Source organism: Cnephaeus nilssonii, assembly GCF_951640355.1.
Source record: "Cnephaeus nilssonii genome assembly, chromosome: 19".
In the NCBI taxonomy this organism is placed as follows: domain Eukaryota; kingdom Metazoa; phylum Chordata; class Mammalia; order Chiroptera; family Vespertilionidae; genus Cnephaeus; species Cnephaeus nilssonii.
Window position 1 is genome coordinate 12,332,754 of NC_137090.1, and position 15,918 is coordinate 12,348,671.

General features: G+C 36.3%; 1 protein-coding gene across 5 annotated transcripts in view; it reads right to left on the reverse strand.

Annotated features, from left to right (window-relative positions):
• The window catches only part of SPAG9 (sperm associated antigen 9), a 104,251-nt gene that overhangs the window by 49,315 nt on the left and 39,018 nt on the right, over window positions 1-15,918 (reverse strand). For 3 of the 5 annotated variants that reach the window (XM_079797899.1, XM_079797898.1, XM_079797900.1), the window contains 2 exons: window positions 11,434-11,528; window positions 5,744-5,894 (listed from right to left, as the gene is read on the reverse strand). In XM_079797899.1, the coding sequence (XP_079654025.1) occupies window positions 5,744-5,894; window positions 11,434-11,528 (246 nt within the window). Of the gene's footprint in view, window positions 1-5,743; window positions 5,895-10,566; window positions 11,275-11,433; window positions 11,529-15,918 lie in introns of those variants that run through there. The other 2 variants (XM_079797902.1, XM_079797901.1) reach the window with 1 other exon arrangement.

Below are 15,918 nucleotides of genomic sequence, written 5' to 3' on the forward strand. Positions count from 1 at the left end.
CCAGAGCTTCTCACAACAGTTCCACTAAAGTACTTCAAGTCATGAAAAAAACAGAATTAAAAGAATTCTTTAAAAGAATTCTTTAAAATTTTCACAAGTAGGTACCAAATACAATTGTTTTTTAGTTAAAATTGCTTTTCTCAGTTATAAAAGTCACATTCTAGCCTGGCCAGTGTGACTCAGTGTTTGAGCACTGACCCCTGCACCAAAAGGTCACTGATCTGATTTCTGGTCAGGGCACATGCCTGGGTTGCAGGATCGATCCACAGTGGGGCCATGCACGAGACAGCCAAACAATGATTCTCTCTCATCCATGCTTCTATCTCTCTCTCTCTCCCCTTCCCCACTCTAAAAATCGATAAAAACATTTTTTTAAAGTCACATTCTAATAACAATTAACCCAGGAGACTCTTCAAAGGAAACAATATACATTTTTTAGAGTATATACACACATGCATTCACTCACACACGTGTCTTTAGGCATGTGTAGGAACATATATATGTACAGATACATATTCACACAGATGTGTATATCTGAAACTAGATGAAACCTGTGAAATCATTGCCAAACTGATACCAAACAAGGTCTAGAAAAAGCATATATTTTAAATGATACTTAAATCACTTCATTCTCTCTTTCCATATTTGGGCATAAGGGAGGGATATCGGAACTCTAAACTTATAAAGCAATAAAGAATTTATACAGCATTGCTAGTGAAAGTACAAATGGCTACAATCCCTTTGGCAGGTAATTTGGCAATATCTACCAAGATCTTAAATACATGCTTCTACCCAGCAATCCCACCTATGGGGATTATAAAACACAAGTACAAAATTATGTACACAATTATCTACTGCAGCACTGTGAGTAATAGCGAAAGACTAGGAAAAACTGAGGTGTCCCGCTAATAGGGCAGGTATTAATTCCAGCTGGAATATGTGATCCTGCCCACCTGCCCTTCCTCTACTATTCTGATGTATCATCTTCCCACATACCCTTGTTTTAAATTTCTCTATCTATTGGACTCTTCTTCTAAGCCTACAAACAACCCAGACTCTCCCATATTAAGAGTACTTTTTCCTCCACCCTGCCAACTCAAGTTATCCCTTTCCTCTGCTCCCACTACAATACTTTTCCTGAGTAATCTATGCTTTCTATTATTTCCTTCTTTCATAATTCACATTCACTCTAGTTAATGGCCCTGCAACTCAAACTGCCTACACCTACAAATTCAGTCCTCACTCGACTTCTCCAGACAGCTGACGGCTAATAACCCCTTCCATTCTAAAACTTATTGTCCCTTGACTTCCAGGGGTGCTGTCTCTGTGGCTTCTCCTCGCTGGCACTACAAACCCCCCGCCCCTGCCAATGCCTTTCTCTCTCCCTGTACATCTTCTGTGTCTCCAGTCTAGACTGCCCCCACCCACACCCCTGGAGGATGCTGCATGAGGAAGCATCAGGCTTCCTCACCTGCTCAGACTGACACCCTATGCCTAGAGCCTTTCCTTAGGGAGACCCTCATCACCTTGGTTCAGGATCCGACACCCCTCCAGCCAGGCTGTCCCTGGGCAAGGATGTCCTTCACCCCGCCGACGTCCTGTCTACAGCAGGCTATCCTGACAAGGGTAGCCTCCTAACTTTGCTTGGGTTATGACACCTCCCCCTACCGCTTCCTTGGACACTTACCTTACTTTACCCTACCTAGTAATTTTAGGAATGAAATGTGCAGAAAGAAAGGAAGAAGGGCAGCTAATGCAATACTACACCACCTTAATAATTAATCTTATAATACGTCATGGTAGCTAGGAGGGCAAATTCTTGCAGTGACTGCTCTTCTTCAGGACTGTTGTGGGTTATTCTTGGCCTTTTATTCTCCAATTCCTTTATTTTCATCTTGCTCATAAATATAATTCAAATGGATGAACAACCCTACCTTAACATTTTTTGCTCATCCCCAGCCTTAACTTTCAAAATACATTTTAAACAGCACTGTTTTGGTCATTTTACATAAGACACTGCTTTTTACCAATTTCACAAGAAGCCCCTCACCAAAAAACTTTCTGTCAATGATGCAATATAAAACTCCGCTGCTTTTTGCCTTGAGCTAACTTCTGAACTAGACTTGAAGACCATCAACTGGGTATCAGAGGAGGCTTCATGTAAGCTGTGGCATTTAGAATGGTCTTGAAGGGTGGTATTTTTAGACTAGTGGTAACCTAAGCAGGATACAAATATTTATGTGAGAAACCCATAAAGAAAAGCAAGTTCAGGGAAGGAGTCAAGATTGGAGATTCAACTTTTTGAACATGGATGTGTGGGTCGCATTTATAGATATGGAACTTGAGTGACCCAGATTAGGTAGAGAGGAAGGCTGAGCTGTAAGCCCTGGGAATTCCAACCAACAATGGGGAAGGAGGAGCAAGGAGTAGTGTCCTGTGAGCAGAGTTGATAAAAGCATTTCAAACAGCAGAGTATTCAAATGTGTCAAATGCTGCTACAACGTAGGGTAAGAATTTTTAACTTTCCATTAGATTTATAAAGGTGATGTTTTGGGGGAACCCTGAGAAAAGGGATGTCGGTGCTAGGTAAGACTGGCAGTCTCAGAAGTAGGGTGAAGATAAAACAATTGTTCCTCAAATGTGCCAAAGTCTGTCCCCACCACAGAGCCCTCATAGATGCTATTTGATTATCCTGATACACTCATTCATCCAGACATTTCCATGTACGTACACATCCCTCAGGTCAATGTACCAGTCACCTCCTCAGAGAGGCCTTCCCTTACCATCCTAAAATAAGCACCCTCCTACTAATTACTCTCTATCCCCTCACCTTGCTTTCTTTTAATAATATATAACAATACTTGAAATCCTATTATTTCATTTATTTACTTGTTTGTATATGATAAATGAATGAATAGTATGTAGAAATACTTCTTTTTAAGGACAATGTGGACATTTCTGTAGGTGTATTATTCCTGGAAGATTTTCCAATACCGGAAGATATAACCTTATTGACTACAAATCTCTTACAGTGAGAAATTTTCGATATAGCAACAGATAAGGTCTATCACTTTACAATCACTGGCAAGTCCCTTTGACTGCCATTCTTCTGCCACAAGGTTTCCCACAGTTCTGTTTTTTCAGTTATAACCCATCATGTGGTTTTCTCACAGAGCATTTTCATCTTAACCTTAATTCACAGGAAAAAATTGTGCTGGTAAAATTAATATTAATTATAATTCTTACCTGGCATGCCCTAAATATACCTAGTCATTTCCCAAGTTCTCAGGGAGAAATGAAAGTCGGCAATGACTTTAGAGATAGTCTAGTTTCCGTCATGCACAGGAACCAAGACTAGTGGGTACATGCAACACAGTCCACAGGTGAACTCTAAACTGACTCCCAGCCTTTCACAAAGTTAGAGAAAAAGACATCTGGTTAATAACAGGGCTTGGGTAAATAATATAATATGTCCTAATAGACATACTTGACAAACTAGACTTTAAATACATACACACACACACACACACACACGCGCGCGTATATACATATATATTTATATATATGTATTTTTTTATTGATTTTTAGAGAGAGAGGAAGGGAGAGGGAGAAAGATATAAACATCAATGATAAGAGAGAATCATCGCTCAGCTGCCGCTGCCTCCTGCGAGCCCCCTACTGGGGATTGATCCCACAACTCAGACATGTGCCCTGACCAGGAATCGAACCAGTGACCTCTTGGTTCAGGGGTTGACATTCAACCACTGAGCACACACTGGCGACAAACTAGACTTTTGCCATTTTTTAATGCACCACTCCAGTCCTGGAAATCCCTATCTGTTGAGGCTTTTTCTTGTTTAGTGGCTCAGAGTAGAGTGAGACAGGACTTTAATTTAAAAACTCTCTGAGGAGTGCTTGCCTTAGTATCTCTGGGAGGACACACAAAACACATATGCTTAAGTCCCTATTAATAATCTGTTAATTAGTTTATAACTTGCCAGTAAAGTTCTATTATGGCTTGTCACTGGATTAAACCTACCAGACCTGAGGCCCTGAACCTAACTGTCCCCTATACCTGGGCTCCTGAGCATTAAAGAGAAAAAATCAACATGATATAGAAAAATGTTAGTTACATGAAAACAAGTGGTTAGAATAAGATGGAACTTGGAGACATTGTAGAAAATAGGTCTAGGCAAAGTACCAAAAATTAGGTACAGCGGTATAGCGGCAGATTCGGAGATTACCGAAAAATCGCTACATCAGTCTGGTAGGGTTAAAACAAGAGAATTACAACAATCCTCTCTTAAGGTGCCATTTTGATAGTAATTAAATATTGCTACCATGTGACATACATTTTTTATGTACTAAAAGTATCCCTCCTACTTAATTTTGTTTTAGGAAAGGGACACAGCAAGTAGGCGATGGAGGGATGGGTGATTGGGAAGATCTATTAATCCTACAGGCAGGCTAAAAAAGCCAGTGTGGCCGTAGGAGTAAGAATGAGAGTTTCCCGCTGGCATCACTGTGGACTGGTATCAAACAAGTGGGCTGATACTGAGCAGCTGCATGATCAGATTCTAGTAAAATGAACAACAAGCAAAAGAAAAGGGGAAAAGATGTGGTCAGTCAATGTTAAAAATAGTTTTCAGGGGAAGAAAAGCTATCAAATATTGATTGGCTGCTTAAGTGTTTTGAGCACATTTCAAAGGTCAATGGTATGATTCTAAATGCCTCCACCTTCTAGAACTGAGAAACAGGCTATTTATATTAGCCTACAAGTCTTTCTAGCAACTAAAAGAAATAATTCATTCAACAAACGTGTTCTAATTGGTCACTATGGGCCCGACACTTTTCTAAGTGGCAGGAATACAACAGTAAATAAACTGCATGGATTTTATGTTCTTAGTGGAGAGAAACAAAGTCAATAACTAAATGCCAACTTCAAGTACTTAAGAGTATGATAGGTAATTTGGAAAAAAAAAAGAGAGAGAGCAGGAAAAGGAGATAAGATGTAAATAACTCATGTGTGTTCGTTGTACATGGCCTGTTTACATTATGACAGAGTAGATTTTATAATGTAACAATATTCTTTTATAACTAACATTCCCTATATATGTATATAAATATTCCATGTTATAAGATAGATTACAGCTTTAATATTTTTAAAAACTAATTATTAGTATATCTCCACTCCTAGTGTATATTATTTATATATATATAGGTGTATATATATATATTACACTATATAATATATACTATATATATATAATATATGTAACTTATTGATGACAAGTTCTTGGTCAAGAATATAACCTATAATAAATTAATACCCGGCTTTTTAAGTGAAACACAATGTACTTTTGGATATTTCTTTATGAAGGGTTTTGAGGAAGGAGCCGGTTTTTAAAAAGTAAAACCCTACTGAATTGTAAACCAAGGATTTCAGGTGGCAATGATTTTCAACTTTAAAAAAACAAAATTAAGTTCACTAGTCCCCCGACCCTAAAGTCATATAATGTAGCCTAAATCAAATAGAAATGTTGGTCATTAGTATCATTAACAACTTGAGAAAGAATAGTAAAAACTAAAACTCCTTGGGAAGAGCTCATTTCCAAAAAAAGAAAAGACATTAGTTTTACAACTAAAATGTATAACTATTTCATTTTATTATGTTTTGGTTGTCTAGTACTTCAATTTTTACTCATAAAATATAAACTGAAGTTTTCAGCAGAATAAAGCTTACCTTCAGGCTGGTATGAGAACGTGGCTGACTTAATTCCTGAAATTTCCATTGCTCCGATCCAGGGGTCTCTCCACCTTTCTGAGTGTCCGGTGTAAGCAATCCGTCTCCCGCAGGTAGAGGGAAAAGCCCTAGTGATATAGGGCGTTCTTTTCTATATGGAGAGGGGAGAAAAAATTAAGCTTTCATTCATTTTTAAAAATTCTTTATTCATTATGACTATAAGTAATACTCCTGGGCAGTTATTACTTTAGAATCATTACTCTTAAATAGTATTGTCTGCCTATCTGAACAATCAGACTTACCAAGAAAAAATATAGGTCCACAGAAGTTTAAATTAGCCCGAAGCAATCAACTAAGAAAAGCAGTAAGAAGTGGTTCAGGAAACTTTATGAAGTACTGATGAGTTCCTGCCCAGAAAGCAGTTGGGGTGGGGGGAGGGGGGGTCTGCTTGCACAGAGAGAACAACTGCTAAGTTTTCACTCACGCTTAGGTTCATCCTAGAGAAACTTGTAACCTCCTCCTTTGGCAGCGATCCCAACCTCTGCTTCTAGACTTCCCAAGTCCTCACACTAACCCCAACCTTCTTCAGGGTATTCCTTTCCTGCCTAAAGGAAAATCAACATATGATCTAAATCAGGGCTACTGATTAAACAGTAAAAAGAGCTCAAAAGAGTTTTATCCCATAAAGCAAGAGCAGAACGAATGTATGAGTTTCGATCACAGTACATATGAAAAAAACCATTGTCAGTTTTTCCAAACAAGGAGGCCAAAAAATTCTATGAAAGACTGTAGAGTTTCCACTGCTTTGTGGGAAATTTCAATGAACAAGGGTTACAATTTCAATAATAATAGAATTGCAACAAGAAACCTGTCCTTTGCTGATGCACAGAAGATTCAAAATCAAAGGGATTTGGAAACAACCCTACCACAAGGTCATCCTAGGTCACTAACTCAAAAGTGTGGAAACCGGCAAGAAATGAGACACTAAAAGTTTGGAGCTCTACCTCTACTACTAAGACTGAATATAACTTAGAATAGAAACACTGAGGTTATAAATAAAAGTGGCAAAATATTCTGTTTTGCTAAATAAGTACTTTATTCTGTAAATTCATTTTTATACAACTTAAGCCACTTTTGAAATGTGCCCTCACTTAACACAAACAGTTTCGCTAATGACAATCAGAAAAAGATTTATAAAACTATCAGAAAACTTTAAGAAAGTTTAAAAAATGTTAAGAAAGATTAAGTGAAGCAAAGGGGTCCAGAGACTGCATTTTTAAAATATATGTATTTTATTGATTTTTTACAGAGAGGAAGGGAGAGAGATAGAGATCATCGATCAGCTGCCTCCTGCACACCCCCTTACTGGGGATGTGCCCGCAACCAAGGTACATGCCCTTGACGGGAATCAAACCTGGGACCCTTCAGTTCACAGGCCGACGCTCTATCCACTGAGCCAAACCGGTTAGGGTCAGATACTACATTTTATTAAGTTTGTATGCACAAGAAAATAAATTAGGCCTTTATCAGTTAGAGTTAATTATTCATCACTTCTTCACACTCGGGCTACTTTTCCTGTTTAATTTGGGAGGAAAATTCAAATGCAGGTAGTACACAATTAAGTACTAGATAATAATTAACGCCAAGCCCAAGTTTGTGACAATGAGCCACCAAAATAACCAAATGACAAAATTAAAGTAACTCGTCTACTATTCTGTTTATACTAGTTATTCCCAAATGCTGGTTCAGCAACAAAGTTTTCATAATTTCACTACAAAAATAGGCATTATTTATATCCTTAATGGATAACATAGTACATCCTTTACACATATTCATTTCCATATATCATAGAATCAGTTCTTTCTTGAGAATGACCCTTTTCTACAGCTCTGCTTCTTTGATTTTAAAATGCTCTTTCTTTCATCAAATGATAATGACAGTAATTGGAAAGTGATTTTTTTTAATGTCCATATTTGGCAAAACAAAATGTTGTTGGCTTGATGTTTATCCCTCAACATCAAGTTGAGGGATAATTTAAAGTTCTAACAGCTACTAGATGACCTTTTTTTTAAAACATCTTAATGACATAAACAAAAAACTGACCGGGAATTTAATAGATGAAATTTAATAGAAAGCTCTCTAACCCAAAATGCAAAGACAACCAGGAAGATATTAAAAACATCATGTAAACCCATCAAATTGCTAACAGAAATCAAAATACAGGCCAGTCATCAGAATTATCTTCTATATGAATGACAACATATTCATTTTCACACACATCAAATTCTACTGAAAAAGTGTAAAACTACTGGGGGAAGGAGTCTGCTGTGCATACAAATGTTACTTTCCTACTCCTGTTAATTACAAGAATTATTCACACCTCTTTATCTTGATTTTATTAATCATTCAGATACTCTTCTATAGGGAGGGAACTTTCTTCAGAGATCGGTAGCTATCTGTCACTATCTGTCAAGAGGGTTAATGATGCTCTGGGTTACATTGTGCCAACTCTTGAAAAATAATCTTACTACATATATCTTCTCTCCTCCTTTTACTGATAAATTACGTAAGAGTTAGGGGGAGGGAGAAGGCATGTAATTAATTATGCAAGCCAGTTAGAATCCTACTTTTGAGAAGAAACCCCGAAAGGTGAACATTAGTTCTGTACTATGTTGGTATGCATGTTTAGTACTCTATGTATTAAATGCTGCGGTAAAATTCACAGAAGAAACTATAGAATGGAACACATGTGGGAAAGTATCAAAGAGGCAGATTTAAACCTAAGATGTTTCAATGCCATTATTGTCTAAAAACAAAGTTATCATCAACTATCGTAAATCCTTGTTACATTCTTTTTAAACTGACTTAGATCAATATATCCATTTTTAGTTACTTTACATGCATAAATCACAAATATTCTTCAGTTATATTAACATTTAAAATAAATAATCATTAATAAAATCTACTATATATATAAAGGGGAGTAAAAAAAAATACATTTGTTCAGTACCATGTGGCAAGCACTGAAATGGATGATTTATTTATATTATTGATTAATCCTCACAAAGAAATAGGGATTATATTCCCAGTTTCCAGATTAGGAAAATCGATGATCAGAAACTTTAGACACTAGTAATTGGCAGAGATAGGATTCAAAGTCAGACCTGTTTGACTCCAAGGCCCATGTACTTTCCTTGAACTACCTGCTTCTTGACCATTTAATCTTCATATTGAAGACTTTGATATTTTTGTTCAGATTAACAGCAACTTTTGTGTCAAGGAACTTTTCAATTTAATCATGTTATTTGATCAATAAGATGGCTGGAGCTAAAATAGTTCTTCTAATAAAGGGGAACATATAAGTATAAATATTATTTACTTGTCTAATTTTTTATATATTGCAACTTATAAAGTATAAAATAATTATTTCACCTGATTTTTAAAACCACCCTAATCGGGTAAAAAACCTCCAAGGAGGAAACTCTGGAACAAAGAAATTAAGCAATTTGCCAAAGGTCTACCAGCTAACAACACGTGACAGAACATGTGTATCCAACTCCAAAGCCTCTTACCCTCCGTACAGCACAGCACTGACTTCTCAGACAGAATGGAAACCTGAGACAGCCTTTAAAATCAATCTCATTTTAATATTCTACATATTCTTGAGTTAAGGTGTATTTAATTTCCTAAAAGCTTATATATACATACACACACATACAAATCTTTTATATACTAAAATATACACAAGTAATGAGATTGCTCCTGATTTTTATAAAATCAGGAAAGGAAATAAATGACCAACCATAAAATTCAATTTCTGGGTCTTAAGCTAATGTTGAACATGAATTGACCTGTGAATTAAAAAGAATACATAGAAGGAATTTACTACTTTAATTCTTCTTAATTTAGTAGTTAAGTGTTTTAAACATTTAAATAATAAAATAATAAAAGCTATGCACTATGAACCTTCATTTAAAACCATAGGCAAAGTAGAAAGCTGAACAAGTCAGATAGTTTTAGTTTGATGAGTTAGAAACAAAAGAAATCAAAACCTTACATCTCTAAAACGTACAAGATGGTTCTTATAGGGTGCAAGTAGAGCGAACAGCAGAAAAGCAAAAGAGATTAATGACTACCCCCACAAGCAGGCACGAATATTTGTCACCCAAGTCTACAAAGAAAGGGCAACATCTGACTAAACAATAGTGAATAGGCTTTGTAAAGCTTTCACAACTTTGATGTGTAGATAATGGAGGAAAATGCATTTCTTGCCCTAAAAGGTTTATATCCTTTCACTTTAAAATACAATTTAGAAGGAAAATTAATTTAAATTGTCAGTTCTCATGAGCTGCTATCAAAATTTGCAAAAAATAATGACTGAACCTCTACCAATTAAAGGAAAATTGAAACAAAATAAACAACTACGGCCTGTGTCTAATAGACTGCAAGTCCCAGCATGAAAGCTATTTGCCCCTAAATGCTCAGGTGCTAAACCAGAGGTTGTATGAACTTGGACTGGAACTCGACTTCTGCTCTCCCCTGGCTCTTTCAACACCCTGCTTAAAGCAAACCACATTGACCTTGCACTTGCAGGTTAAGTACAATATGAAAACCCTTTTCCTAAGTCCAACGTTTCCCAACACAAAGCAGCATCCCTCAGTGATGGCCTACAAATGAATACAAATAAAAATAGAAATCCTCGCTTCAGGCCATTTTCCATTGTTTCAATCTGCAACAGAAATGGTTACAAAGCAGACCCATGAAGCAAAAAAAAAATTGAGAAAAACCAACTAAACAGGGGCTGCTAAGAGAGACTGGAGTACCTGAGTATCCTTGGTAGGTTCTGCGTCAGAGCTGGCACACCGGTAGAAATAGAAAAGTGCACAAGCAGCAAAACAGAGAGAGATACTAAGATAGCAGAATTAATGACCACCGCCCCGCCAACAAAGCCAAACACAAACAGCAGCATGCATCCAGGACTCATGGCGCTGTGCTGGCATGGTGAAACGCCCGAACCAGGAGGCCTACACGGGGGCCAAAGGAGTATCTTTGTAGTGAGGATCTGTCATTCAGCTGCTGCCACGAAAACAATGCCATCAGCAGCAGCTTTCCACTCCATCCTGCAGCAGCTCCGAAGCGATGACGTCACCCCGTTCTCCCCACCTCAAAACCAGAGAGCTGCTGCTCCTAGCATTTATGCAGCTATCCTGAGCGACAGGCAGCCTATTAACTACGTTCCTCTCCACCAAGAGTCCTGGCTTAGCTCATTGGCTACAATGCTTGGAGATCTACATAATTTATTCACACTCCTACATCAAACAGAAGTCTCACTAGCTAACCCTTTCAAATGTGCCTCTCTCTAACAAAAAGGACTTTAAACCAGGAGGATTGGGAAATTTTCAGCGTTCCCACAAATCAGAAAAAATTTAAACCTACTGTAATATACATTATTAGAAAGCAATCAAAATATCTCGACATGCTGCTTATATGGAATGGCTCACAATTTACCTCGGAAATAATGAAAGCTGTTTCTGTTTTTCGATGCTATTCTTTCCTATAGCATTCCAACCACAGTAGAGAGCTTTTGAAACAGCCTAACTATTGTTCCAGGATTAAAGAACAGAGAGAAACAGACATAGACAGGTTATTTCGCTTTTTTTTCTCAAGGCAAAACGTATAACACAGCTTACCTAATTCTACTATGAACTGCAGATTCTAGTTGTTCACTCCCTGAGAGCTGATGAAGTTTTGTCCTTTCTAAGTGTTCCATATAATTATGGATCATCTGTTTTGAAGAAAAAAAAATACACAAAAATTTAAAAATAATACCTGGAATAAAACAAAAAGAACACTTTTTTATACATTTCTTATTTATCAGATTATCCATAATTCCCTATAAAAGAATATGAGGATGAAAAAATTGGTGGGGGGGGGGCTCATGAAGGAGGTGGAAGAGGGCAAACGGGGAATAAATGGGAAGGAAGAGAGACTTTACTTTGGGTGATGGGCGCAGGATGCAGTATGCAGATGTTTGAGTTGTGCACTTGAAGCCTGTAAGGTGTGGCTAACCAATGTCACCTCAATAAAAATTTTTGAATGGCAAAGGAATATGCAAATGCTACATTTAAGGATGCTGTTAGCCATAAAAGTAGCCAACATATTGCTTAGCAAAAAAGCTATTTTTTACAATGTGGTGCTATTAAATGATATAATTTTGACATAAATAGCAGAAATTAGGATATAGACACTGGGGAGGAGATGATATAAGAGGTAAAATAAATAATAGAGGGCATCTGAGAAGTCCATTCAACAAAATGGGAAACAACAAAGAAATTAACATAACACTTGAGAAGAAATTGACAAGGAGATAATCTGAGATGTCCTCAGAAGAGCGTTTAGCTGTGAAAGTTTTTTGTTTAACAAAACCATACCCTTATGTGGTGATTCTCTTTTACAAAGGATTCAGAGTATGGATCACTCCATTTAATTAGGTAATTAAATTAAATGCCAATGTTTTTATTTCTTATTTCTACATATTTAGTTGAAAGAATGCTAATATATTTTCTCCTTTGATTGCTAATTTACTGGTATAACAACAGCACATTAAAACAAATAAAAAAATCAGAGCACTGTGATTTTGTGTCTTGGATACACAGGCTGAATATGGAAGTGAAAGCTTCAAGAATATCAAGTATATAAGTTGCCAAGAAATGCTACAGTCCTATTTCATTCTTGATAATCTATAGTTCCATCTTTAAGAAACCTAAATCTGGCATTAGAATATGTAAAATGCAACAAATTTCAATCATAAAATAAAAAAGGCTATTCTAGATACTATCATGATATAATAAGAAAAATTATTTTTAAAAATAACAAAATGTATGTCAGCAATTTAAAGGGATGTAAATATTAAGAGTAGGGCATAAAAAAAGGTTGATATCTTTCTTGGGAATATTCCCTGAATTCTTAAAACTGTAGCATAAAATATCTTTGGAAATTTCTAAACTTTAGTGGTATGAAGGTGGGTTTCAACTTTAGTAATTTAAATATTCATTGTAATGTATTATAAAGAAAACAAATGAAAGAAAAAAAATTTAACAAAATTTGTTTTTTAATTTTAAAACCTGCTTTTGTTGTAAAAATTTTACTTGGTGTTCATGTACCATCATTATATATAAATCAATTTGAAAACAGTAAACACTGATGCATGAATTAAGATGAGTAATTCTATTGAATCAAACATAAAATAAATAATTAATCAAGTTTTTCCCCACTAAGACTAATCCAAACAAAAAATCAGTCAGGCAAAGAAAAATTAATATAAAATTGCATGACTATGACATGTGAAAGTATTTTTCAACTTTTAAATTTATATACTTATTTTAAATTTACAGATTTTCTCTTTACCGCCACGTAAAGAACAGTTTTACAAAAATACAGGTTTTGTCTTTGTGTCAGCAAGCCAGAAATAATGAGCTGTTTTCTTCTTGTATCTGAAAGAACTTTAAGGGAAAAAATTTAAGTGAGACTAATATAACAAAATGATGTTTGGGCCAAACAGATAACAATTTACATCTTCAAATGGTTTTTAAAAGCCTAAGTTGAATTCTTTTATACTGATAGTAATCATATAAAATTGATTAGTTCAAATGGAAGAATCGAAGTTTCATTAAGCAATTCAGATGCATTGCTAGCTATGATCAACTATGTTCTAACTACCATTAGCTGGTTGGCTTTGGGGCCAGAATTCAGGTCCCTCTGACTCAGTCAACTGAGCAGGTAAGCATTATAGGACTCACCCTGTCTGGCCTTTTAGTCTATTCTGTAGGCAGGCAATAAGCTCATTGTCCTTTCTTCCTCACACCCACAAAAACCCCAACCCTTAAGCATTTCCTGACGTCTGAAATAAAATATGCACTAATTTTATAAATGCACAAGAGTAGAAAAAACAAATTATACAATAAAAAAATAAATTTTAATTATAGGGCTTCACAATGTAGCTCTGGTCTTCAAAAATCATGAGTGGGAGGGCTAGATCAGTGGTGCTAGATAGAAGAGGTAAGAGGAAAATGGGATATGCTTAGGCAAGCTACTACTGGGTCCACCAGCCCCATCCCTCCTGATCTCAGGTATGCTCATTTATTCACGCAGAGTCAGGTGTCAATTCCAAAAGCCAAAGCTAGAGTCATGAAGAAAGATTCCAAACACACTGTCTGGAAAATCCCAATCCCCTCCCACCTGGAAAAATCTTCACAGTAGAGGTGGACTATCAGCTTTAACTAAAATGGAAAAGCAAGGCAATAGTGAGGTTTTAGAAACAGTAGCATGGATCTCTTTCATCATGATGACCTTGAATTTTTCCATATGCAGCCCAAGAATCATATCTGCAGTCACTCTTCTTAAAGTTGTTGAGATATCATAAAGCAAAGAGTCACAGAAAAATTTCTAGTGCATTTAACATCCATTTATTCCACAACCTAAAAGCGTTACTAAAAATTCAGGCAATGGAATCAGACAGCCTAGGTTCAAATCCAGTCACATCCTAGCATGGGGTTTGGGACAAATCATATTCTCTTTCTAAACTTCAATGTGTAAAATGGGTTTGGTTAGAGGATAAAGTGAGAATACATTTAAACACTCCCTGATGTAACTAAGACCAGGGTTCAAGTTTTCGGTGAATAATACTAAGAGTACTAGGTGTACCGGTTAAAAATGTGGATTTTATAATCAAAGGAAACACGATAATTCTAAGAGAAACATCAAAAGTGCTTTATTCAAAGTAATGTCCATCGCTAGCTACACATTTCCCCCATCTTTCAGGTAACTTGTGGATACCATCCCAATAGAACTTTTCTTGTTTTGAGGCAAACCATTCAGAGACCCAATTTTCCACGTCTTCATACGTTTTGAAATGCTGCTCAGAAAGTGCATGTGCCATTGATCGGAACAAGTGGTAATCTGAAGGAGCAAGGTCTGGTGAATATGGCAGGTGGGTTAATACTTCCCAGGCAAGATCTTTTAACATGTCTTTAACTGGTTTTGAAGTGTGTGGTGGTGCGTCATCATGAAGCAAAATTACTTTGCCATGTCTTCTGGCACATTCTGGTTGTTTCACGATCAAAGCATGGTTCACATTGATTATTTGTTGTCGGTAGCGATCAGTATTGATGGTTTCACCTGGTTTTAGAAGCTCGTAATACACCACACCTTCCTGATTCCACCAAATGCAGAGCATTGTCTTCTTTCTGAAGCAATTTGGCCTTGCAGTCGTTGTTGATGGTTGACCTGGATCAACCCATGATTTTGTACATTGGGGATTCTCAAAATTAATCACTTTTCATCACCAGCCACAATTTGATTCAAAAAAGACTTTCTTTCGTGCCGTTGAAGCAACATTTTACTGATTGACTTCTTGGTTTTCCATTTGTCTTTCGTTTAGTTGATGTGGCACCCATTTTCCTTGCTTTAAAATCTTTCCCATTGCTTGTAAACGATCGAAAATTATTTGCTGAGCGACGTTTAATCTTTCTGCAAGTTGTTTTTGAGTTTGACACGCATCTTCATCCAATAATGCTTGTAATTGTTGGTCTTCAAACTTTTTCGGTTGACCTGTATGTTCTTTGTCTTTCACATAAAAATCATCACTTTTAAAGCGTTTAAACCAGCGTTCACAAGTATCTTGAGATGAAGCATGTTCACCATAAGCTTCCCAAAGTATACGGTAACTTTTTCTTCAAAATAAAGTAATGAATTAAAACTTCCCGCAAATGCTCTTTTTTGGCACAAAATTCGACATTTTTTAAGCGTAAAAATATCTATGATGTTTAACACCTTCAGAAAATTTGACATATGAAGTTTTGAAGCTTGCTGTCAATACAACAAAATAGCATAAATATCAAATCGCATATATATCAACAGATGTGTAACTTCATCTATTGAAAAAAATCTGCATTATTACCGGTACAGCTGGTATGTACACATGTGGTCAAGTGCCTCACAATTACTTGTTTATATTTCCTACACTGCCCTCTTCATTAAGCATGTGTTCTTTTAAACAAATTCAGTAATGTGTACAAAATTTTGGATTTGACTAGAGAACAAGTTATTCACTCACCAAAAAAGCCACAGATTTCCCCTAAGCAGCAAAAAGTGATATTTAAACATTTTTGTGCCTG